Genomic DNA, 27,104 nt, shown 5'->3' on the forward strand with positions numbered 1-27,104 from the left:
CGTTATTATTTGATTCACGGAACCGGGCACCAGTTATCTTGCCAAGAAAAATCTTTATTTGTCAGCATAGGACTTGAGAAGATGTTGTACAATCCACTTTCCATACTTTTTGGAGTTTTGGATTTTCCATTCCAATCCAAAACTTCCCTTCAGTGTATACATTTGTGGTATATAGGTTTCTGATCTAGGCCTGTAGGCCAATATGTTTGTACTTTGGGGGTCGATGAATTGTCACACCTTTAGTACGGTGGGGGAAGTGTAATCATCTGATTGGTCAGTTTGAATGTCTCACATTTGGGTTTTAGTCACATGGTCAGGGAAAGGATAAAAGAAGATTGAAACTGTTGCTCTGTCTCTTTGATGCTCTGGCTCTCTTCTTCTCTGGGTCCCTTTCTTGGGGCTCTCTTCTTATTCTTGGGGCTCTCTCCTTTTGCCTCCTCTTTTCTTTGTCTCTCTCTCTCTCTCTCTCTCTCTGGTAACATTTTACATGCTGGGTAAGATTAATGGTATAAGTTATCATCATCTCATACATCTATTTTGTAACTATTTTAAGTGTAACCATAACCATATTTTGTCATTAAACCTTTTCAATTACAACTAATGTGCTAACTAGTTTTGATTTGGTATTGACTTTGAAGTGCTACATATTGCAAAACAATATCGTCACTCTCTATAGCAACACTCTCCCACATATTAAGCTTGTAACTGCGCTTATTTCCGTCGTTGGTATAAGTGGCAGTGGGTGGAATAGACAAGAAATGTGCAGTTTTCTACCATCTTGCTAATAACGTTTCTTTAGTCATTCGGCAGTCTTGCAGCTTGAACCACTGCAGGAATCCACCCTTACAGAAATATATCATCATCATTGGAACATCTCTGCTCAGTGAACGCTGCATTGCACACATACCTCTAAGCAAAATATATAACTCTCCCAGCTCCCCTCCTTGTGTCTAAAATATGATCCTTAAACACATGTGTCCATGCAATCTATAGTCTAACTCATGCATTTTAAACTTCGTAAGATAATACAACTGATTATGAATACTAATAAAGAATAATAATACAGATACATAATATTAAATAATGAAATTATATTAAAAGATGAAATTTTAGTCTTCAGACTCCCTTTTAATGATCTTCTACAGTGTTTCTGCTTCTGAAGCTTGAAAACTTTGGGCCTCATTCATTTGAATTGCATGGAAAGAACCAACAACCAGCAGTCTTTAGTTTTCTCCTTTCTCAGAAAAAAGAAACTCATACGGGTTTTGGAACAACATGAGGTTGAGTAAATAATTTTCATTTCTGAGCAAACAATTCCTTAAGTGGTCAGAGGTGTGATCTTTGACTATTAACAGACCTGCAGAGTTCATTTCACAGCAGCGAGCGGGCGAACGATTATTTTTAAAGCGAGAAAATGAACGGCAGTCCGTTTCTCATCAGTGCACGAGGCGTTTATTGCAGAGACTTGTCTTGGAAAACTAATTTGCAAGTTATTAAAGTGACAAAGTTACACCAGCACGGCTTCTGGTAGTACCCACCTTCCTCTGTTGCCATGACAGTGATGTTGTGCCAGGGCGTGTCCTCCCGGTCCAGGAGCTGAGTCGTTCTAATGACTCCACTGATGGATTCAATATCGAAATACACCTCTTTGTCTTCTCTGCGATCGATGAAATACCTAAATATAGAAGAGAGAGCATGAATACTGCATGAGCCTTTCAGTCTTTCACCCCTCTTCATCATAGCTGTGGCATTAATAGCAAAAACAGCTGGAATATGCATGATTATAAGAGAGATGGTTTTGCTGTACATGGCTTGGTCGTGAAACCCTGCCAATTTCACTGGCATGACTTACGGCAGGAATACTCGACAAAGCTCAGCCTAAAGGGGCATATTAGTAATTTATATAGTAATTATTTTACATTTTACCGAACAAAAGCTTATTTCAGAGTAATTATACATCATGCCACCCAGCTCTATGACAGATCACTGTGGAAACACAGAGTGGAATATATAATGTGAAAAACACAGTGACTTCATGGAAAGCTGAAAGGTAAAGATGGAACATTGTAAGAGGTTCATTAATTAAAAAGAATAATGCTCTAAATACAAGAGTTCTTTTCACAGTTTCTAATTAAATTAGCTTACATTATGTTTGTCGGACAAAATGCGCATTGTATTGAGCATTAATATTGTCTCAAAACTCTCATTTTGTTCATATGATTTCTCTAAATGATCGATCACCCTGGCAGACACCAAACAGGTCATTTTCAGTGAGATTTATGAGTGGTTTTAGGTATATACGCAGATGTGTATTAATATTCCAGTTAAAATGACACAGTGAATCAGAACTATTTAGATAACAACAGACCTGGCAGAACCTTAATTATAAAGGGAAGAAGAAAAAGAAAAAACTATTGGAGAAAACTGCAAGGAGAAAATCTGTGAGAAGAAGCATTAGTTGGACATAATTAACAAATCCTCAAGTGACATGCTTGGTAGAGACTCTCAAAAGACTGTCAGAATCTCTTTCCAAGTATGAATGTGAAATTAAACCACATTTGCATTTCCTGAAGAAAATACTAGAGTATGCAAGGCAGCCGAAAATTTGTGTTAACATTTTATGTAAGCTTATAATTGTAAGCTAGTTTTGGTTTAGGAGAGTTGGTTTTTGACTTTGGTTCTGCTGTTTTGCTTTTATATAATAATATATAAAAATATATTAGGGGTGTAACGGTACACAGAAGTCACGGTTCGGTACATACATCTGTTTTAGGGACACGGTTCGATACAAGTTACAGTGCTATTTAAATGAAGGTGCTTCGACTTGACTTGACTTCGTCACCCAACATCCCTTTGCTTGCCGAAAAGACATGCTTAAGTGCTCTAAAAAATATTTCTGTTTAGCTTTTATCATGTTAACTTGGAAGAAATATATGAAACACAAAGATGTCTCTGCAAAACACAAAACATCATCCCAATATCTCTGTTAATTCAATACCAGGGTGTCCATTGTGAAGAATATGTCTTTAAAAACAATTTTCACTGCAGCATCTCATGAGACAAATGCTTTACAAGATATATGATAATGATCAGATGCATCATTATAATGGTTAGGAGCAAAACTAAGGAGATAACAGTGACCTTGCTTATTTTTCCATAAAGCTAATGCTGATTCTCAAACTTCAATGCCATTTTATTTGTATGCTAATGGGTACATACTACAGTATAAATTCTTGTACGGGAATGAAATGCTGTTTTTTATGGGAAATGCAGATTAAAATCGGAAGAGCAGAAACGCAATAAATGGACTGAAAAAAATAAAATAAATGTGCTATCCTTCAACACAGACAAAAAAAAAAAAAAGAGATCAGGGATTATTTATGAGACTTTTCTCTTGTTTTCTCTTATGTATTTTGTTTATCTATTTATCACAGCGATAAATGCTGATGTAAAAGCCGTTCGTGTGAAACCGACGATCTCACTCACATCGACCAATGAGAATCCCAGCATTTGCATGACCGTGAGAGTTATGGCCCCTCCGTCACGCATGGACTGTGAAGGTTCATTCAAAGATGGCTTGAAAACACACATCCTCAACCCACTAGTAGAGAGAGATGCTAATAAACCATACAGGTCATATCTCATTACCACAAGAAAATGTGCACCGTCCTTGACTGCATGAGACATGAGAGAAAAATAACAATAAGGATTTTACACTTTATGCATTTTACTGCCGGTGAAAGGAGCATTCTGACGTTTTATTTTTCATTCCATTGTTCACTGGCGTGTCATTCAAATTGTTATGTTCTGTAGACTATGATGTGCACAACCTTTAATATTAAGTATACTCCATTTATTTTGTTTACAACATTTTTGGCAACACTTTATTTTACAGTGTCCTTGTTACATATGTTACATGTACATATGTTATGCATAATTACATGCAACTAACCCTAAACCAAACCAAACCCTAATACTAACCCTATAGTAAGTACATGTAGTTACTTAATCTCACTCAGTACTTAAATGTATAATTACAGTGTAACAAATACACCTTAAAATAAAGGGTTACACTTTATTTTAAGGTGTCATTGTTACAATGTAATTATATATTTAAGTACTGAGTAATATTAATTAACTACATGTACTTACTATAGGGTTAGGGTAGGATTAGGATTTGGTTGAAGGTTAATTGCATGTAATTATGCATAATTTTTGTTATTACTATGGTAAGTACATGAAACATATGTAACAAGGACACTGTAAATTAAAGTGTTACCAAATAAAGTGTCACCAAACTTTCTTACATACATAATATGATTCTTCTGGACTTTACAGATTAGGTTATCATGCTGCATTCTTTCTTTTTTTCCATAAATCATTACTGTTGGTCACCCTTTACGTCTGTCTGTGGGTTTTGCCAATATTAAACCAATAAAAAGTATTAAAACGAGCTTGTGACTAAACCTTGCAAGTCCATTGGATCCTCAAACATTTTGGACAATCTCTGCTTGTTTGCAATGCAAGGATAAATAAAGAACTGGTTGTTCTTTACTCAAGAAACACTATATATATATATATATATATATATATATATATATATATATATATATATATATAAAGGCTGAAGTTTTATGTATTTGAGGAGCATAGAAGAGTGTCTTAATCTAACATTTGTCGTCGAAATCATAGCCAATACTATGTGTAGCACTTTACCCTTAATAACATGAGATTTTGGCCACATTAGATAAAAAAATAAAAAATAACCTGAGTGCCTACATAGCTACAATAAACTGAATAACCTTTAAGCTGATGAAAACGTAATGCAATGCACTACTTACAGCTTCAGATGTGGCATTCTAATGATAAAGAAAACACATATGTCTGACATTCACTGGTCAAAAACCTTGTAACATATATTTAGATTTGGTAAAATTTTAATAATATAATGATACACACAAGTGTCTGACCATATATAAAGTCACAATTGTTTAATTAAACAGTGTGTAATTTCCATTTCCTGAAAAAATAAGCAGTTTTGGATGTACAAGGTTTCTGCTCATCAGTGACGATTTTTCACATTCATACTTTACCACTGTTTGTACCATTTGTAAACCCAGGGTTAATATTATTATTTGCATATTTCCATAGCATTTTCCATAGCATTGATCAGTCAAGCACAGAGCCAGCATCGACGTTTTAGCAACTGCCTTTGTGCCATTTCAAAACTGCCTTGTCAATAGATGATTCTATATCTGAATATATTCAATAAAATATTTTTGGAATTGTGAGTGAATATTGTGTAAAATATTTATTTTAATTTCAGAATAATTTCAAAAAGTATAATGTATTAAATAATATGTATAGAAGCCAGTGGAATTCCACCGGCTTCTTTAGGCAAGCAGCATGATATCAGTGCACACCCCTCTTTCATTAAAGTGTGTGGCGGTATTGAGCCTTTGGCAGCAGTGTTTTACTAACATGCGAACATGGGGTGCCTTAACTGCTCCAATTAACATTATCCTCCATGAGAGAGAGAGAGAGAGAGAGAGAGGGAGAGAGAGGGAGAGAGAGGGAGAGAGAGAGAGAGAGAGAGAGAGAGAGAGAGAGAGAGAGAGAGAGAGAGAGAGAGAGAGAGAGAGAGAGAGATTATTGTCTGATTATTTTGCTATAGCATGGCATTTGGGCATGCTATAAATAACCCTGATTTACTAAAATCTTGCTAAACTTTACTAAACTTTTTTGATAATATTAATTGAATAAGTATTTATAAGATTATATTATATTGTATGTACTATAATAATTGTACAAAGTTATTTAATGTTAGTATTTGGCTGATAACAGGACATGCATAAGAAAAGCAATTTCAATAATTAGCTAAATATGTAGTTAAATATATATATATATATATATATATAAGATTAATAAAAAATAATATTATATTAATAATAATTTTTATTAATTGGGATAAATCACAATAGTCGTCTAATCGACTATATACATCAGGACAGCACAATAATGTGTGACATTATGGCCTGCGTATAATTGTATTACCGGTCGGAGTGTTATTTTAACCCTTCACATCTTCTTACCTGACAGGGCTGTTTTTGCTGTCTGGGTCTCTCGCTGTGACGGCTCCCACTTCACTTCCAACCTTTGCGTTCTCGTACACCTCCAAAATGTAATAATCCAATGAGAAAACCGGCGGCTCATCCACGTCTCCGACTGTGATCTTGAGCGTGGCATCATCTTTGAATGAGCCCAGATAGGACAAGCGTGGGTCCAGGTGTGTGTTCTCTGCAGCGATGTGAAGGCTGTACTGCTTCTTCTTTTCATAATTCAGTTGCTGAGAAGAGAAAACAGGAAACTTAGGGTGCGTTCGTACTTGTCAGGTTTGGTTCCATTAAAACAAACTCTGGTGTGATTGCTCTGTTAGTGCGGTTCATTTAAATAAGTGTGAACGCTACCATCTGAACCCTGGTGCGCATCAACCAGGTGAACTGAGAAAGATGGGTCTCGGTCCACTTTCAAACGAACTCTGGTGCGGTTAAACTAAAATATCAACGGAACAAAGACATCTAAACTAACCAAACAACCGAACGCAGAAGAATACTTGTTTTTTGTCCTCATAGGAGCTATGTTGTCCATCACAGTTCAGTACTGGCGTCTGAAATGGCGTCTCCACGCAGCAGATCTTCGTTTGTGTGTGACGAATGGATTCCCACCGCTGTTTACACATTTGATAAGATCTTCACGAGTTGTTAGCTCCATCATACGTAGCTACGCACATACAGTGAGCGCATTTAGCCCAGCACACAGCATTGTTTTGGATGTATGGTAAGTTCCTTCCTTTTTTTTCTTTTGTTTCATTAAGTTTGGTCTCAAAAATAGACCGTGTGAACGCTCACCGAACAAGGTCTAAATGTATCATTTTCTTTTTTGGTCCGGACCAAAAGAACCAAGAGAACCAAACTACAAGTGTGAACTGGATTATAGATATACACAATATTTTGCTTTCAGTCAGTCAGTTTTAGTCACTTTCTTGGTGGCTTCTAGCAGTTTCAAGTACTCCAAAAAGTTATGAACTGAGATTATATTGAGGTCAGTCTTTTTTGCTTCCAGAGCGCAGAAGCTAATTCGCTCTCTAGATGGGGTCACGTCTGTAAACGGCAAGAAACCTGCCCGACCTTCACCGCCCGTCTCGTCGGACAGATCTGGCAGGCATTTATTTACAAGACTGGCTATAGGAAAACTCAGTATTCACTGCATTCACAGCTTTCCTGACCCCTAGGACTGAGTGTGGAATTGAAGCTCAGAATTAAGAAAAGAGACCATTAATGAGCATCCGAGCCATGAAGAGTGCCAGACGTCTGCTTGACCTAGTCAGGATGGATAGATTATACATACATGTATTTGTCAGTGTATCTGTGTAATTTCAGCGTCTGCAGTTTCAGATTTGATGCTATTTTGACAACATCTTGACTGGTTTAATTATACCATCCTTTTTCGTTCTTTTGCTGAAGACAAACACTCAAGTAAAAAGTGTGAAAAACCATATTGCAATCTGGATGTTATTCAAATTTTTTACTTGCTAATGTGGGTTTATGCATGACTGCAACTTTTTTGTTGTTGTATTTTTCATGTCTCTGTTGGCTCTGCAGTCTAAATAAAGAGACATTCACTACAATGAAAATATAAACTACATTTTCTGCTCTCTAGATATGGTTCATGTCCTTCCACAAAAAAGTCCACCACAAAATGCTTTTTACATAATTTGAGATGTTGCAGAAATGACACTGTGGTGGAAACGTTCATTACTTTTGGACAGAAATCTCCTGTGATGCATTTATATTCACTGGTGAACAATGTTAGTCAAGTATTTTATCAGAGTTTATTTTCTAAAAGCCCACCAGCCAAAAAGTGTTCATACAGCTGCTTATTAATGAGGGTTTAGAAAACCCTCTAAACATAGTATGAGCAATAATAGCCATGATGCTTGCCTTAGTAAACACCAATGAAAATGACAGCAATACCTTTCTCAGCGTGATAACACCCTCTCTAGTGTCTTTGTCTGTGGAGATGGAGAACATTCCGGCCCCCTCAGGGTTCAGGATGCTGTATTTGATCTCTGCATTGATTCCGATGTCATCATCGTTGGCTTTGATCTTCCCCACTGGCTTTCCCACCTGTGCCGACTCTGGGACAAACACCTGGTAATTCTCTGCAGACACACACAAAAGCCCGCATGGTGGTTTGTTCGATTGGCTGCATGGTATTTTAAAGCATATCTATCATGATGCCTCTTTCCGACTATGCCTCCAAACAAGCCACATTGAACTATTCTAGAAGTATATCAATATCGCTGTCATGCCCCATAAACAACCACAGGCACATTCCCAAACCACCTTATTACAAAAGCTAAATGCAACAGAGTGCGACGTCATGTCGCAGTTTTCCGACGGCCATGGTTCCAGATGTATTTTGGGGATTTCAAAAGCTCTGAGATGAATCACAACATTACAAACTTTGTTCCATGGTAACAGCAACTTCTCTGATTGGTGGATCTTAATGAGGTGAACTCATTTAAAAGACTTCTGGCTTCTACAAAATCACATTATACTGTGCTGTAGCTTAATATTAGAACTCATAGTCTGTCTTAAAAGGTTTATACATTATCCTTAAAAACATATGTTTCTAGGGAGAAAATTAATGTTTTTTTTTTTTTTTACTTTCAGAACCCTGCTGTTGTGCTCTGTTTCTGAGGATAAAAATAAGACAACAAAAACTCAAGATCCAAGACTCATAATTGGAATCTTACACAATAAAACCGTGTCCCTGTCTCTATTCTCTTCATGCTAATTAATGATAAAAATTGCACTGCAATGCACAATTTATATGAGTCATCTGATAGTGAGACTGCATCTACAGTATATTAGGAATATTTCCTTCTCTTCCACCTAATTATATAGTATCCATAAGACACCCTTGAGAAAACAAATTGTCTGGGAAAAAAAACTACTTTGAGAGAGAGAGAAAAAAGTGCATTACAACAGCATACTGTATGGTTAAACTTTAAACAGTAATGAGGATATTTCTAGAAGATGAAGAATCGGAGAAAAGCGAAGTCAAGCTGTATCACTTCTTTTGCCAAGATGTCTCACAGATTTGTTTAAGAAAGTTCAGTCTGGATGAAGTGTTCAAGAGCGAAAACTCAGCAACAGCTCTGTTCCAAAAGCTAGTCAGTTGCCTACAGATTTTAAAGGTTGCATCTTAAGTCAAATAGAGTGCAACAGTCGGGTTCCGGATATAGAAATAGATTTTTAATGATAACTTATAAACCTTTACAGACAGCCTTACTGTGAGCTATGAGGCAGTTAATCGATAGTATTTGCTTCTGCTGAAGCCGTTAGCCTGCAATATTTTAACTTAGTATTAAAATAATCATGTTTAACAGCAGGATTTGTGGTGAAAAACTATTACCCATGATGATGTGCAGAAAATTCCACCAATCAGTACTGAAACTGTGGTAGATTTTTCTTCTATTTCACACCTGACCTAAGTCTATCTGGGTCTCGTCTACAATTGACATCCCCGAACGTCTACAGTCGACGTTAGTACCCCTGGGTCTCGTCTACAACCGATGTCCCCTGTCTCTCACTTGTTCCCCTAACCGACAGACTTCAGAAAATGTCCTCTAAATGCTTTAATCAGAGAATCTCCCCCAAGAAGAAGCATGGCCGGAGGATCTCAGACAAAAAAAAAAAAAACTTTTTTACTTCAAATCAAAGTTTGTAATGGTATGATTCACCTCGTGTAGCAGATTGACTTGGCTCATGGCTTATAACGCTTTAACAATTTTTTATTTTTTTTATCCCTATGGGAGAAATAAATGGAAAAAATACTTCAAGAACCAAAGCCTTTGGAAGTGTGGGCCCTAACCCTAACCTGCACTCTATAGAATCCAGAATTCTGTACTCTATAGAAGTGACAGATTTGGAATGCTGTATATGAGTCATCTGACAGTTTAGGCAGCAATGCTGTGCATTATACGACCAGCGCTCTGTGAAGAGTCTAATGATACTGCCTCACTAGGTTGCTCACTAGGTCTTTGAACCAAAATCTACTGATGTCCTTCTATAGCAATATGTTGCCACTGTATTTGGTTTTCACAGTGGCTAACATTACTCACTCTGAGGGAACTTTGGTGGGTTGTCGTTGATGTCAGTTAGCGTGATGTTGACCGTGGTGGAGCCCGACAACCCTCCAACCTGCCCTGCCATGTCTTTGGCTTGAATCACCACTGAGTAATGTTCTCTTGCCTCTCGATCCATGTCTGCCAGGGCTGTTCTGATGATACCTGCAAAATGCACACAAACATATGGCGGCTTACGCACAGTAATAGTATAAATGCAAGGGTTAATAAAGTGATAAGCCACAAGCAAATTTTCACAGAATTCTTTTCCTCAAATGTATGTATAATTTCTATACTTGATTGCATTCTCACTTACACAGATTATCATCTCACACAGCGTTCAATTTCTTATCATTTTTGGTAAAAATGTTTCAGCCAAAATACGTACGTGTGAACAATTATACATTGATGATTCGTATTTATAATTCTTGGATTAATCTAGTTGTGTATCAACAGAATTGGATGCAGAGGTAATGCCTTGTGCAGTGTGACATTTTGTAAGACTTGTTAAAATAAAACGATTTTGTGTCTGGAAGGTCTTTTCTCCGCCAAGGTCAGTTTCTGTACATTTCACTACCATTCAAATGACATCAAAACCTTGAAGTACTGGTGAACTGAACCATAGTCTTCAATCATACATAACTCAACAATGACATGCATACACTAGATATGGACAATTTTGCTGATTCTATGGTAACATTTTCACTGCAGTGTTTTAGTGGTTGCTAAGTGATTGCTTATTAGCCCAAGTCATAAGAGATGACAAAAAACCAGGCCCATATCTGAGGCCAAACTAAAAATCTACTCAAAAATTTGATTTAATACAATGCACATATTGTGTGCATATATGTTTTTACATTGTACTTATATTTTAAAAAATGCAGGCATGCATTTGCAGCTGTTGGTAATTTCTGTAATTACATCTATAATTACGTGGTTGACCATTCCCTTACACCTACTCATACCACCAAACCTGTCCCTATCCTTACCCGTATCCCACCTCAATAGCAGCAAAAGTGTTTTGCAAAACAAAGTAAACACAATAAGTACATAATACTTATTTTTTTGATGTAACAGTTGGGATTTCAGTAAAATTTTAAGCTTTACTGATCAATGTTACCTCAGGATAACAAATACTTTTTTTTTCACCTTGTACATAATAATTATGCAATGGCAAAAATGGTTAATAATAAAAGGAATGACTTCAAATAGTAACTGCTTGCTGGCAAACATTTTGAAATGCTGTTCTGGCATTTTGGTGCAGAATGTGGAGGTCACGCATATTGCTCTAGAGAACTGCACCCATCAAAAAAAAAAATATATATATTATTCACGTTTGTTTTTGCATTTAGAGTCACATAAATTATTTGTATGTTATGAGGAATTGCTTAAATGTGTTTGCTGCCCAGAAGCAACATTATGCCACAGCGGAATTGACATAACGCTTCCTCTATAGAGACTATTGCAGTTATCAGCTTTCATTCACTAAACATTTTCATGAACAAATCATGAAATGTAGGAACAACTGACATCCCTCACATGCAAAAATCATATATTCTTGGAGGCCTTATAAACAAGTTAAGATTAAATTGTATACATAGATATAGATACATATGTAAAAGAGTAAGTAAAGATGCATTATAGCTTCAGCTGCGAGGTTCTTCTGCATAAAGATGCAGATTTGAGTTTGTACAGCTGGCTAATCAGAGGACTGTGATCTGGGTCTGTTTTAAAGTTTTGTATTGCGTTTGAACTTGTTTTGAGGCTGGCACACACTTGGCATTGCTAGAGGATCTTGCTGCGCGTGCTTTCAGGCAGAAGCCAGTCTTTAGAGAGCATCATGTTCGCTGAGAGTAGACAGAACAAAAGGAAAGAGTCTGCGGAAAGCCCTTATATGGACATGATTTGGCTGCGTTTTATGCAAATTACTTACCTTGAACACACGGTTGCTCATTCAGAATACTCCAAATTCATTAACATTAGAATGAGGTTGAGAACAAATTCATGTGCGCACGCACGTGTTGTGAATTAGACGTAATTTTTTTATGAGAAGAAGAAGAATTTTTCCCTGTGCGTAAAAACATGAATAATCCACGATTAGTGGATGAGACCCAATGTTTTTATTTACATTTTTTCTACATTATCCATTATTGAAGAACATACTTTTTAAAAAACATTTTCTTAACATTTAGGTGAAATTTAAGTCAAAAGTAAATCCAGAAACCAATTCAGTGGCAATCCACTGACTCACCCTGAGAGATCACACAATGACTGTTAGTTCCTTTCCTCTATCTCTTTGTGTCCCACAATGTCTTTCTTTCTCTCACTCAAATCCTCCTCCCTCTCCTTCTCACCTTTGTACTGTGTCACAGACTTTAAGTCCTCATTTGATGATCAAACCCGCAGTCAGATGGAAATCACACAAAAGCCACTGCTGGAAAATCCACAACTCTACATTAGTAGGTAGGCCTGAGAGGTAATTGTTGAAAGTTTGGTAATCATTTCACATAGTTCTTGTGTCATCACTATCACTTTCCATTATTTTAGTCTTTTGTACAATTCCATTGACAAAAGAAAGTTCCTACTGACATCATCTTCCAGGAAGTGACATAATTTTAGAGGGAAAACAACAGCACCAGAATCAATGGATTTGGTGGGTTACTGATATTTTGAGTACTATGATTGGATGGCTTGGACATCGTGGATGATTCTGCTTTATCTTGTGTATAAATATGACCCTTCTTCCTTAATAAACTTGAGAATGTTATGGTATTACACCGTCTCTGTGTCTGCTTGATCATTCTCCCGAGATCTCCTGCCACACATCACAGAGGTTGAGACGTCTGTTTCCATCTGATGACTGATAGCCTCGAGGCTGCCGGTTGAGAGTCTACATGAAAATGAATCTAGCAGATCTGGGGGCTCGTCCGGGATATTCCCAATTCTGTGATAATTTTGTGTTTTTCGATCAAAAACAGTCCAACCTGTTTGATAAAAGCAAATTAGAAATTTGTATTATATAAGCATAATATAAAAATTAATTAATAAATAAATAAATAAAGCTACTGCTCAGAGAGGGAATGACAGTCGACTTATACAGTACATTTACACTACCGTTCAAAAGTTTGGAGGTGGTAAGATTTAACATTTTTGAAAGAAGTCTCTTATGCTCCTCACCAAGGCTGCATTTAATCAATCAAAAATACAGTAAAAACCGTTATATTGTGAAATATTATAAAATGTAAATTATAGTTGTTGTGGAAAAGATTAAATACTCAAGTCTTCAGTGTTGCATGATCCTTCAGAAATCATTGTAATATGCTGAATTAATGCTCAAGAAACATATCTTATTATTATCAATGTTGCAATTTTCTTCTGTGATTACATCCCGACAACCACAGAAACTTCTCCAGACGGGCAAAATATGCTCAGAATGTTAGATTTTATTTGTGTCAGATTTGAGGGATGTTCAGTCAAGGAGGAACGGCAGGAACAATCGCTCTTTACAAAATGAAAGTGTTATCAGACAATCCAATCCTGCTTTATATTTGCTTGAAAACAATAGCGTAGGTAGCCCGCGGCTTCCTCTGACAGAGGGGTTCGACTGACACACAGTCAATACACACAAGCCATTAAAGAACAGATTACAGACTCATGAATAAACAGACTCGGTTTTTGAGTCAGGCTCCAGACCGATTCTCTAAACAAGAATTCAGCACGCCGTTTGCATCCCCATAATTGACTGATTCATTTTTCACTTTATTTTATGAAGTGTGAACAGAGAGAAAATATTGATTTGTCATTATTACACTGAAAAGTGGTTTTGCGTAGACCATAAATAACCGTCGGTTTTCTCCGTTATTGACTACAATCATCCCTAACCTTTTTTTAAATACTTGTTTGGTTTCATTTCCCTCATGATAATGAAGAACTAGAATAAAGAATAAATGATGATGATGCCAGCATTCTGTGCTCATACACCGAGGGCCTGTTCTCCTCATGTGAAGAGTGTTGGGTTGACAGGCTCAGGATTAGCTGTCTGTGGGCAGGTTACAACATCAGATGCCGGTCAAGGCACAAGTGACCGGAGGCAACACTATTAACATGCAGGGCAAGTGAGGTTGACCATTGTCACCTGTCACAGTGAGAGCAGGGCAAAGGCCTGCAGAATGCACTAGGGACGGACCAGGATGTCTTTACTGTTCCAAAAATACCCGAGAGAACAGTCAATTGTTCATACAGTTGAACATTCTTACTTGTTTTTTACAGACAGGTGTTATGAGTGGTTGCAAGGACATTGCTGTGTATTGCTAGGGTACTTTAGTGGTTTCTAAGTGAAGTCATAAGATACGACACTAAATCAGGCCATTCATTTGTAAAAATGAAATAATTAAAACATTTCACAATTGAACTTTCATTTATTTATTTTAGTGTTGTGTTGTGATGCAAGAAAACCAGACTGCATGATGTGATTTTAGTATCATTGATATACTATTATAATTTTTGCCATCGCCGGAATTTTCCGGCAATCCATGTTCACTGTTATACGGTAGGGGACGCTATTACACATCTTCTGAAAGAATACAGAATCTCCAGATAAAAACACAGGCAAAGAAGAAGCAGAAACAAGCCAAAGAAGCGTTACACTCACGTAAGCTAACACGATTATCAAACATTTAAACAGCATATAAATCAAAACTGCCTAGCGTTACACAAAGGACTGTGGAGCTTTGGGGGTGTTGATGGAAGTGATCTACTCCATCTATATTTTGATCACCATTCTGAATCCGATTATTATTTTTTAATTATTAAATGTATTATTTCTTTTGATATATTCTGTGTTCAGATGTTCATACAACAAAATATTCTGAGGGACATGAAAGTTTGTCAAAATGATAAAACAAATCTGTCTTTTTTTTAGCTTTCACACTGATCTAAGCTATTTTACAAGAAGAAAAAAGGTAGCGGGGAAAGAGCTGATATATTATAATGGATTATTTATATATATATATATATATATATATATATATATATATATATATATATATATATATATATATATTCAAAAAATGTTTATAATATATATTTGATTGTATTTCATTTAATAATAATTTTATTTCAATGAATGAAAATGTTTTTTTAAGGTTTTAATTTCAATTAATGATAACCCTGATCTCACCAACCACAACTAAGAAAACCTGCAAAATTTGGCACTTGTAGTGCAGTGTGTAGTGCACTCGCATTTTAGCTGTATTGCCAGTGTTAAATGCACCCTTCCATTTATGTTTCATCATCTGTGAATCGCCCACATCCCAATCCAAGGGGGTCCGTCCTTATTCCACCCCCTCAAACCTGTTGGATCTGTCACCAGTCCTTGTTCTGGGACCTCACAATTTACAAATGAGAAGAGGCATTAAAAAACAATGTCATAAACACATCCAAAACATCTCCTAATAAGTACCGCAAGCGTACCGAAGGTTGGAAGATTTCCCAGAATGCATCTCAGCAAACAAAAGCCCAGCACAATGGTACAAAAGGAGGTTTGTAAACTTTCCAAAATGAATCTCCCATCCATTTCTCCTGCTTTAATGCCATAACTCCATTTCTAGCCTGCCAACGCTCAAGCCCCAGCGGCTAGGCAGAGATATTACTCGAGCTGCAGCATTACTTAACCTAGGCTCCTAAGGCAACACAAGTCTCTGGCACACAGCCATTCACTCCATTAAAACAACACAAAGACTAATGTTGTGACCTTTTCATCAATCGTCAGGGGTGAGGGACTGTCTCTCCGCAGCTATCACTCAAGTTTATTGTGTGGGATTGGTAAGTGCTCTTGAGGAAATGTGATACAGGCTTGCTGTAAATGAGGGAGAGTGTAGTATTTGTTATTAAGATGTACATGAAGGCTTCAGGGAAGCCCCCAAAAATGAAAACCCTAAAAAAAACATCCATCCTTTCATCAGAGCCGACTTTAGACCAGCAGCATTAAGAACCCCGCAGCATTCTTCCTTTGCTCAGAAGAACCATGAGGTATCTATGGAAACCAGATAAGCCAATTCCTGCACAGCCTTCGAGGAACAAGTGGCAAGTCTGACCCAGGGTTAGCTGAGTGAGCACAACTGTTTTAAGCCTTTGACTGGTCTCTCCCGCACCCCTTCTGTCTGTAATCTTCTATCGCTTCGTCTTATTCCCTCTAGGTTTTCAAAGGCTGTACATTTATAAAGAAGGTCAATCTAGGTGAGCAAAGGGGATTATGGGAAATTACCTTTGACCTGGTTGAGCGCTAAGGGCCGTTCACACAGGACTTTGTGAAGTTTACTTCTGTAGCCAGATGGGTTTAAACAGGATATTCAGCAAGACAAATTATGTTATCATCACACAGTGCCAAAAGATCGATTTTGATTTCATGTTGACTTCAAACACCGCCCTGTGTTAACGGCATCTTAGTCTGCAAGACCTGGATTCAAAAAGAAAATGCTGCACCCAATTCAAAGACTTACTGTATTGTATATTATATTGTGTATGTGCTTTTTTTCTCTGGAGGTAAAATAGCTCAGGAGAGGTTGGTAATGTGTTGAATAGCATTAGCGGCTGGGGAAGGCTTTGACAAACTGGCATGCTTTTCTAATTTGATCAGAACAGGAAGTTGCTCTAATCTTTCCTTTTAGAGACTCCCTGATCTGTGTCAGAGAAGCTCTAAACTCACACTCTAAAACCCTCCAGACTCCCTGATCAGCAGAGAAATTAGCCTACTTATGTGTATGGGTATGTGTGTGCGTATGAGAAAGAGGTTCCTACGCTTTGCCCATCATCGAGGCCTCTGAAATTGGGAATTCTGATTATTCCCTGGAACCTCTTTACAAGAAAAAGGGGAAGATGAAGATCCGACCTCACTTATTAACAAGCATTACGTCTTGCTTTACGTGTGCCGGTGAGTGGGACATGTTGAGCCTCTGCACTGCCACTAGCTGATAATGAGGTGTCTTCACACAACCACACTTTCTTTATTTCTAAAGAATATGTTCATTTTCAGATCATAAATCAACAGGGATGGTGCAAACTTGTCAAGTTTGTGACAATTATTAGCATTGCTCGCTAAAAAAACATCACTATTGCTATTGTTTGGTTAGGGTTAGTGATTTGAACAAACCAAATTGCACAGCTTGTACATTACCTTTTTGAATGTCTCTTATGCTCACAAGAGCTGCATCTGTTTGTTCAAAAATACAGCAAAAACAGTAATACCTATCATTACAATTTAATATGACTTTTCTATTTTAATATATTTCAAATGTTGCGAGAAGGTTCATTCTAGTTCCAGCACGTTTGAGTTTCCGCTTTTTGGAGCATCAAAGTGGTAGTTGCGTAAACTCTCAATGGAGAGACAGAAATCACTCTGATTTTGTTAAATATATCTTCATTTGTGTTCCGAAGATGAACGAACGTCTTACGGGTTTGGAATGACATGAGGGTGAGTAAATGATGCCAGAATTTTAATTTTTGGATGAACTATCACTTTAATGCTTTTGTGGAGACCACCATATTGAGAGAACTTCTACCTTGGCCAGTAACCAACCGAAACGCCAAACATCGGTACACTAGCATCCTGATGGAAAGCTTTGCACTATCAAACACCACTCACATTTTCCTTTCATCTAGTTAATTATTAAAATTATTCATTAGGAAGAATCACTATGCTTGTTAACCGCTAGTTTATATGAGCCGAATAAATCCCAACACCTGACATTAACATCTCCTCTGTTTCAAATGGAAATTAACCAAATAAATAAATAAAGCCATTGCTTTTAGTTAACCACTATTTATTGTAATGGAGCGGGAGGTTGAGCACAAATCCATAACCGTGGCATTAAACTTCTGTTTACGGTGCCTTTGTAAATCCCACCAGTTACAAATGAAACTGTATATTACTACTATAGCATTCTCCTCCTAAATGACATGTCATTTTCTGGCCCTGACTTTGTTATTCTTTCTGGGTGCATCTACTGACCTAATGACCACAATCATCTCAGCCAGCTCAAAACAATACGACTGCGCTTACCATATAATCAAAGCAAGATTGACTATTGACCAGCACTCTCTCAGTTGAATTGATTCACGTGGGTTTCTCCTCTGTCTCCTAGGGTGCTTTATCTAAAGTTTTAATCTCATTTGTCGTCTATATTTGTGTTCTCTGACATCCTGAGAGAAAGAATTTAATCGCCAATTACCAGTGAAGCAATTCAATAGCATATTAAAGGGTGGAAGGTGATAGTATCTCATTTCCAAGAGATGATTTGAGTTTGCCAGCAGCTTTGACTGCACGTTAGGTGGAAATGAGCAGTGTTTGACTTTCTTATTGTGAGCTTTCTAATAGGATGTCAATAATTTTATACGCAGAAAAAAATATTCAGGACTCTTAAGGCCCCGATATACTTCAAGCAAAAACTGATGTGAAGTCATATTGAACAAAATCAGGCTAAAACGAAGTTCGTTTGGAGTTCGTTTTGGGAGTTCGAAGCAGCTTTCTTGAAAAGTTCACTCCGGCTGGTAAACACCTTTGTACTACCATTGGTTCGATGTTTTAAAGATTTTTAAACTTTTCCAGTTCATTTCTCCCATTGAGTCCGTCAAGGTCAGATGTCCGTGAGTAAAAACATGAACACGGTAGAGAGCCGCTTTATAGTAGAAAATGAAGTTGTACTTCTGATAAAATGAGACACGGACACTGTTTTTCATGTTTAATACGGTAAAGCTGCTTGATTAAGCAATCTATTGTGTAAAGTGCAGTGCTATATAAATAAATATGACGTGACTTTACTAGAGTGGCGAATTGCATGTGCAAACATATCCACGTTGCTATGATCAGATGCTTTATTTATAAAAATGCTTACTGTTTTCTCAATTTTGTTGTGTTTATTTTGTTATAGAAAGGAAAGCATGCCACGCATATTTACATATTCATCTAAACACTACTCTCAGCAGGTGGCTTAAGATGTTGGATAACAGTATATCGCTGCTCACATATTTAGAACTTCGCTTTATCCCTAAGCGAGGGGGGCTAAAACTTTCATGCAACCATAAAATATTTTGGATAGAACAAAAAATTAGCAAACGTATAAAAAATATAATATTATATACGTTTTATTTCTCAAAATCAATGCTTTTATTCAGCAAGGAACAATTAAATTGATCAAAAGACATTTATAAATGTTCAAATTAATATATATATATATATATATACTTTTGGATATTGTATTCTGGAAAATGTATTATGTACCATAGTTTCTTAAAACTGGAATATTGATGCTGAAAATTCAGCTTTGCCATCACAGGAATAAATTCTATTTTAAAATACACTAAAATAGAAAACAGTAATTTAAATATTTATAATACTATGTACTTATTACATTAATTGCAATAACTGGTTAATAACTAGGTACTAAGCCTAAACCGATCCCTAACCTTAACCCATGTAGTTACCTTATATACCAGTGCTTTCTTAGGCAAGAACACTGTAAGTACACATACCGGTAAGTGCACATACTGTAAAATAAAGTGCAACAACAACAACAACAATAATAATAGTCGTACATACCCCAAACTTTTGTAGTATATATTTTTTTTGTTTTTGAGTGAATGTTGACATAACTGAAAATGTATTAAGCCATATTAAAGGTTATTCTCTATATCGTTCAAAGTGTACTGCATAACAGAAATGACCCATATATGAAAATATATATGTATATATACATAAAATCATATATATATATATATATATATATATATATATGATTTTTTTGTTGTTGTTGTTGTGGGGTAAAATGTGAAACACTAGATTCATTATCTCATCAGTCAATTCAGTCATGTCAAATTCTGTTTTAGGAAAAAATTCACACCAAACTTCATTCATATGTCTTTTGAGGTGCTGTGTAAAAAGACAGCTCAACAGAGGTCAATACTGTTTAATCACATTTTTTGAAAATAAAAATGTCGAACTTAACTGTTGTGTTTTACTTGCAAAATAAAAGCTTTTCAACACCATGCCTGTGATGATCAAAGAAGAACATGAAAATAAAGAGAGAAGTCCCACAAACCTCCTAGAGAAACAACACCTGATACAGCTGTTGACAGCAGGAAACATCAAGGAAAAGCAACCCTCCTACACTGTCTGTCAGAGTATATTAAAAAAGATGTAGATGAGATTAAAAGAGGGGTGAGATACGAAAGAAAATAAGTCTTGCTAACATGACCTAGGGCGTCATGCAAACAACTTTGCATTACCTTCTTTAAATGAAAGGTAGAATCTGCATATACACCCACAGCACTGGGTCATGACTTCAGCATCAGTGCTGGAACAAAATCTTGATACACACTTCAGAAGTGAATACTACCTCAATCTACTTTCTCATCTTTGTGCCTCACACCCTTTATGTTTTCACTAGGTAGTATACATATTATAATATTTATACTCATACACACCTACCTAGTAACCAGTCCTGAGGTAAATTAAGCAGCTTAATTATTTAAGCCAAGCCTCACATAGAATCAGTATTGAGTATAATTGAGTATACATTAGAAACAAACAAACAACAACATCATAAATACATAATATAATATAATAACGTATACAAAGGAAACATTAATATAAATAAATATTTAAATGCATTATATATTTATATTTCTCTTTATTTCTTTAATGTGCTGAGACTTGTCGACTTTGAAGTACTCACAATATGCGCTGACACCATCATCTCCAAATGGGATATTTGTGTCTTCAGTATTAAATGTCCCAAAAGGTAGTTTGTGAGAGATTGAAAGAGAAGTGTCACTAAAAGGCAATAAGTCAAGATAATAAGTCAATCTTTGTTGTCTTTTTTTTCTTTCTCACACAATCCCCTTGAATCGGTTTTCATGTTCCTGTCTAAATGCATTAAGTCCTTGAACACCATCTAAAATGAACTTGAACACTGATACTGTCTCGCCACAATTCCATTAAGCATTTCATCTCTAAAAACTAATATGATATGCCTGCATGCTCTTGACAACTTTGCGGAACAAAATTCTTCATGGTTCCCCTCCAAACTGCTGCATTTGTCTTTACCAAAGGCCAAATGTTCACAAATCTGGATGGACTGTATTATCAGAGCACTAGTCTGTCAGGGCTGATAGAAGGGATTCGCGAGGGCATATTTGGGTGAAGGCTGAGAGGTGTCTAGAGATTTTCATCAAAAACTTCTTTGAGGTATTTCTGACAACATCTTTCAAAATAAGCAGCGTACTGTGGCCATGAATATGTTAGGATCCATTGGTGGTGCTTGCGTGTGTGTAATATGTAGTGAAGTGAGGGGTGTTTCAGCACCATGGACAGCACCAGCAAATCTGATACAAGCCCAGAGGTCCGGGAAGCATTTCAGCACAATGGACAGGGGCTTTTTTTCTCCATTCCCTCATCTTTCTGTCTCTCTTTTTTCATTTCTGCATTTCTATAATTCTTTATTTCCTTCTATACTTTTTTGTACTTTCTCTTACCTTCCTTCTTTTTCTCTTTCCTTCCTTTATGTCCTCACTTCTCGTTCTCCTTCCTTCCTTTTTAGTAAAAGTTCTTTGTCTTTCCTTTTCCCTTTGCTTTTTATTACTTCCTTTTTCTTTCCATCTTTGCTTGGTTTTTTGTCCTCCCTATTTTCCACTTAATTTTTTTTGAGTCTCCTTATTTTTTTGCATTTTAATATTTCAAATTTTCATTCATTCATTATTTCTCTCATTTCTTTCTATACTTACTTATCTTTCTATACTTACTTATCGTTCCTTCTTTTTCTCTTGCCTTACTTCCTTCCTTCTTTCCTTCCTTCGTCTTACTTTTCTTACATCTTTCTATCTTTCAATCCAATTTCTTTTCTTCTGCTTTTTTTTCCGTGAGACAAACACATCCTCTATTAACATTTAATGGTTTCTTGTAAAAACCCTCAAACAATGTCCACCTCTAATGAACACCAAATCCATCTCAAAGCACTCTGAATCTCTTTCTCTCTCCTACCGTCTTGTCTTTATCCCTGAAAGCCTTTACACAATGTTCTCTCCACCTCATTCTCCAGGGATGCTCTCCATTATACAGCCAAGATCCAAACAATACTGCATGCATGTCAAGCTCTATTTCTGCACAGTAAAAGGTGCTAGTGGTGTATTGTATTGCTCACAGCTGTTTTCTGAAGAGCAAACAGTCTAATACAAACATCACATATACAAAGGTAAGGCTAAAACTTTTTAATTGTACATCTACTCGACAAAATGCACCAGCAGCTCGAAACCTTCAAGCAATAAAAGCACTTTGTGTTAATCCACCCTCACGGACACTATGAACAGAAGTCTTGAATTTACCAGTTTTGGGGTCGACGGAGAAATATGGCTGTCCGTGCAAAACGCTGTACACCACCCGCGCACTGTTTCCATACGTAGGGTCATCTGCGTCTGTTGCCGTGACTTGAAAAACTGATGTTCCTGCAGAAAGAGAGAGAATAAAGAATTGGTGGATGTGTTTGAAGGGCGGAATGAATGTACTCAATGTGTTTGTGTGGAAGTACAATGCATGGGAGAACAAAAATATGTCCAAAATTATTCCTTAAACATCTTCAAATTTTCTTCATGTAGACCTAAAATAAGTCCCTCAACCACAAAACCACACTGTTTCTGCTCAGACCAAGTCAACAAAGATTAAAGACAGGCTGGAAATGCAGTTGTGTGCTTTGTAATCTCTCTCTGTGTCTTTTAAGCCCTCTCATTCCCCGCTCTGTCTTTGCTCATTTCAGCCATCCGCTCACAGTCTGTCTTTCTAGCATTCTTTTTTCCCCCCTCCAGCTGACAGTAGATCTCTCATTTCTTGTGCTGGCTCGGGTCGCATTTCTCATCTGCACTTGTTCTTGCTCACTTTCATCACAGCTCACCAGGTTCAATCCATCCATCTGCATTGTCTGGTGCTGACGTACTGCAAACACCACAAAACATTTAATGCATTCTTGAGGGCTGAGGCGTAAAATAGGATTATGGAGGCAGAATCTTGAATTTCATTTTTTATTTCTCTCAGTCTCCTTGCAAATTGTCTCTCTCTTTCTCTCTTGCCCTCTTTTCAAGTATTTTTATTCTAGAATAAAACAGATTCTTACGCAATTGTGGTTCTTGTGTAAATTTGTTTGTTTAAGTACTTGCATCGAAAAACATGACCACATGACTGATTTTCTGCAGTGTTCTCTTGCGGTGAGAGCCAGCCGGAGTAAAGTCGAAAAGCTGTGTTCTCCCACAAAGACTTTCAAAAGCTTTTCAATTACTGTCATCACTCAGCGTAATGCACACGAGAGACACGACGTTCACTGGTTTCTGCATAGTTCAACAGCATAAAGACCTGATAGCCGCAATTACTGTAACCGCTTCAGATAATTGTAATTTTGGTTCTAATCCTGAAGCTTCAGTGGGTTAAAATGAGATATCTCATCCCTCTCTGAACTGTATCCAGCTCTCAGCTTCATAAAAACATTTCTATCAGAGTCTACCAGCAGCTGGAAAGTTGCTGAAACAGCTTGTCTAGAATTTTCTGATGAGCATGTCTCCGAGGGCCAGCAGATGAACAGCGTGTCTGTGTGTGTGTGTGTGTGTGTATGTGTGAAAGGGAGTAATAATTCTGCACCACTAATAAAGATATTGAGGTTTTTTTAGAAACTCCAAATCAAAATTTGACCCATAAAAATAAATTATAGTAAAACTGCAATGCAAGCAGTGGCTGCTAAGTGGGAAGCTGGGTAATATTTAGAAGTCAATACTGATCTTCAGCTGTTATACATGGCTATACACACTCAGCAGTCACTTTATTAGGTACCTCTTCTGAAAAAGACCAGCTTACACCAGCATGAATTTCCAGGCTGGTTTATGCTGGCTTTGGTGCAAATTGTCTGGCTTGTTTTCCTGTTAAATATTTAAAAATCCTTAAAAACAAGATACACTTACAAGTCTTAAAGGGGTCATCGGATGCAAAATGCATGGTGTTTGCACATAAATGTGTCTTTGCAGTGTGTGGAGTCTGTGAACACAACCACCATACAATGACAAAAAAAAATCTATTCACTCCTTTTTTTTAATCCTCAAAAAGCCTTAACACTCTCAATAATCAGGATTTTCTGAGCAGTATGCTGTCATATTGATCATGATCTGCCCACGACCCCTGATGGACTGTCCTGTATTAGCATATTTCCCGTATTGGCATATTTCCGCCCACAGCCATTTGTATACTGTCCACCGAGGCAGCACTATATGTGACTTGTGTTAACACCCCCCATGGATTTAAGGGGTGGGGTGAGCAGTTGCTCATTATCATTTAAAGAGACATGCACCGAAACTGGTCGCTGTGAACAGAGCTGTTTTTGAGGAGGTAAAAATGGTGTTGTTTTACACAACCATTGAGGAATTTTAACCAAAGTATGTTACAAACTTTACATAAGGACCCTAAAGAATCATACCAACTTGTGTAAAATGGGCATTCAATGAACCCTTTAAGATATTAAAGGGGTGGTTGATTATGATTTCACTTTTCTAACTTTAGTTAGTGTGTAATGTCGCTGTTTGAGCATAAACAACATCTGCAAAGTTACGACACTCAAGGTTCTAAGCAAAGGGAGATATTTTCTTTTAAAGAAATTGCTTTTTTAAGGACTGCAACAAACGGCTGATAGGGACTACGCAAGCTTCCTCCAGGGTTAGTGACATCACTAACCCTAAAATTTACATAAACCCCGTCCCCGGTAACGCACAACAAAGCGGGAACGCCATGTTGAGAGCCATCAACTAACCGATCAGAAACATCCTGTTGCATTCTACATGTTGTCACTTCTTGAGTCTCTCCGTCATTGTCAGACTCCGGATTGAACATAAAAGGTTGAACAGTTTCTGACATGTGAGTGTGTGTCTGCAAGCTGCTAATAAGCTCCGCCCTCTTTGCCGGGAGCAGCAGCTCATTTGCATTTAAAGGGATGCACACAAAACAACACGTTTTTGCTCACCCTCAAAAAGTGTCAATTTTAACATGGTATAGGCCTAGAAAATTATCTGTGGGGAATTTTGAGCTAAAACTTCACATACACACTCTAGGGACATCAAAGACTTATTTTACATCTTGTAAAAAGGGCATTATACCACCCCTTTAAGACTTGCTTTCATAAATGGTAGTTTTAATATAAGTGTATTTTGCTATCTATCTATCTATCTATCTATCTATCTATCTATCTATCTATCTATCTATCTATCTATCTATCTATCTACCAATTAACATTTTTTTTTTGGCCAGAAAAAACCCTTCCTAATACATACTTCGAAATGACCAGAAGATCATGTAGTAGTGGACACAATGTATATATGATATGTATGATAAGTAATGACTATTAAAGGATGTATACGTTTGCAGTAATGATCCTCTCACAGTCTTCATTATTAGACCCTCTAGTTTCTCAGAGCTGAAAGGTCCAGTCAATAAATTCAGATTGGCAGAGACAAACCATCAACACACAATTAGATCCAGACACTCAAACGCACAGGGAATATTGACAGCAGTGGACTAGTGCTGCGTAGGGCAGAAGTGTTACCGTCCAGACGGGCTCATTCTGCTCAAAGATGCCTCCAGATAAACGCCTCCAAACACTCAGCCTCAGAAATAAGAGGAAACAACACTAATTATTCATTTCCCTCTTCTTCTGTCGATCCTCGTTACCACAGCATCTCTTCTCCATGTATCTCATCAATACTAATCGACTGAGCATGCGTTCCTACAGCTGCAACAGCCAGTCGAGGTGATGCTGTGCTGGTGGACAACCTTTGGATTATCTGGTTAGTCTTACATTTCAAAGAGCAATATATGTTATAAACCAGGTAGTCCTGATAGCGAAGAGTTTATATCAATGGAGACATTATATAAAAAACTGTAGCATAATACGGAGCGGTACTTTGATTTTACGATTGCAGCCTTAACTCAAATCAAAACCCAAAGCCAATTGACCAGATTCATCTGGTTTTCAAATGTTTGAACAAATCTATCAGATGAGACTGATATCCCATAAAGGCAGAGCATCACCTTGAGATAAAACTAATCTGTGATGGTCAAGTGGACAGTACAGCTCTAACATAACAGCGCTGTGTTCTCTAAGACATCTATAATTGTGATTCTGAACCCAGTCTGCTCATGAATCGCCAACAGTAATGGACAACAGCCAGGCAATAATAGACTCCTTCAACATTGATTGCAGCTGGTCTTCAAATCTTACGATACCACATATCATTTGTATGGGCTTCAGTTGCTACGGCAACAGCCAATTGGGACCTAAATAAACAATAAACCAAGCTTTCTAAACCCACAGGCCATAATCTCCACCGAGAAGTGTTGCACACTGCCAAAATAAAGAGACATATTTCATTACATGCAAGCCAGGAATATAGCCTTCAAGACTCTCAAAGAGATAAAAAAAATAAAATAAAAAAAAAACTGAGTGTGAGACCGTGTGCAACAGTGACATTGGTGTACATATTACAACACCTCTTTTACTTCTGCTATACCAATAATATAATAAGCATTTTCAAGAAATCAACAGTGACATACTGTGTGTGGGTTGGAAGCGAGTTTACAGGAGAAGTGTTTCTCAAAGGCAGGAAGTACAAAAAGTACAAGATACATGGATAAACAATTTGCAAAACTAAATGTTCATCTTCAGCTATCTATTATGTTGCATTAATGCAAAAAAAAAAAACCTTCCTGCCTCTGTAAGTATATGAAATACACTGATTAATGAATGAAACTATTGTATGTCTAAAACCACTTGAATACACAAAACATTGGAATTTCAACTTTAAAAACTCGTAAATAAACTGCACTGCATTCCTCAAA

At 37.0% G+C, this 27,104-nt stretch overlaps 1 protein-coding gene across 1 annotated transcript in view; it reads right to left on the reverse strand.

Moving 5' to 3' along the window:
- The window catches only part of LOC311095750 (cadherin-18), a 102,212-nt gene that overhangs the window by 25,819 nt on the left and 49,289 nt on the right, over window positions 1-27,104 (reverse strand). Inside the window, exons 4-8 of the mRNA XM_084134481.1 lie at window positions 22,568-22,687; window positions 10,190-10,357; window positions 8,034-8,221; window positions 6,093-6,346; window positions 1,539-1,675 (exon numbers count right to left, since the gene is read on the reverse strand). Coding sequence (XP_083990607.1) covers window positions 1,539-1,675; window positions 6,093-6,346; window positions 8,034-8,221; window positions 10,190-10,357; window positions 22,568-22,687 — 867 coding nt within the window. The remainder of the gene's footprint in view (window positions 1-1,538; window positions 1,676-6,092; window positions 6,347-8,033; window positions 8,222-10,189; window positions 10,358-22,567; window positions 22,688-27,104) is intronic.

This window comes from Abramis brama (assembly GCF_963993115.1).
Source record: "Abramis brama genome assembly, chromosome: 14".
In the NCBI taxonomy this organism is placed as follows: Eukaryota; Metazoa; Chordata; class Actinopteri; order Cypriniformes; family Leuciscidae; genus Abramis; species Abramis brama.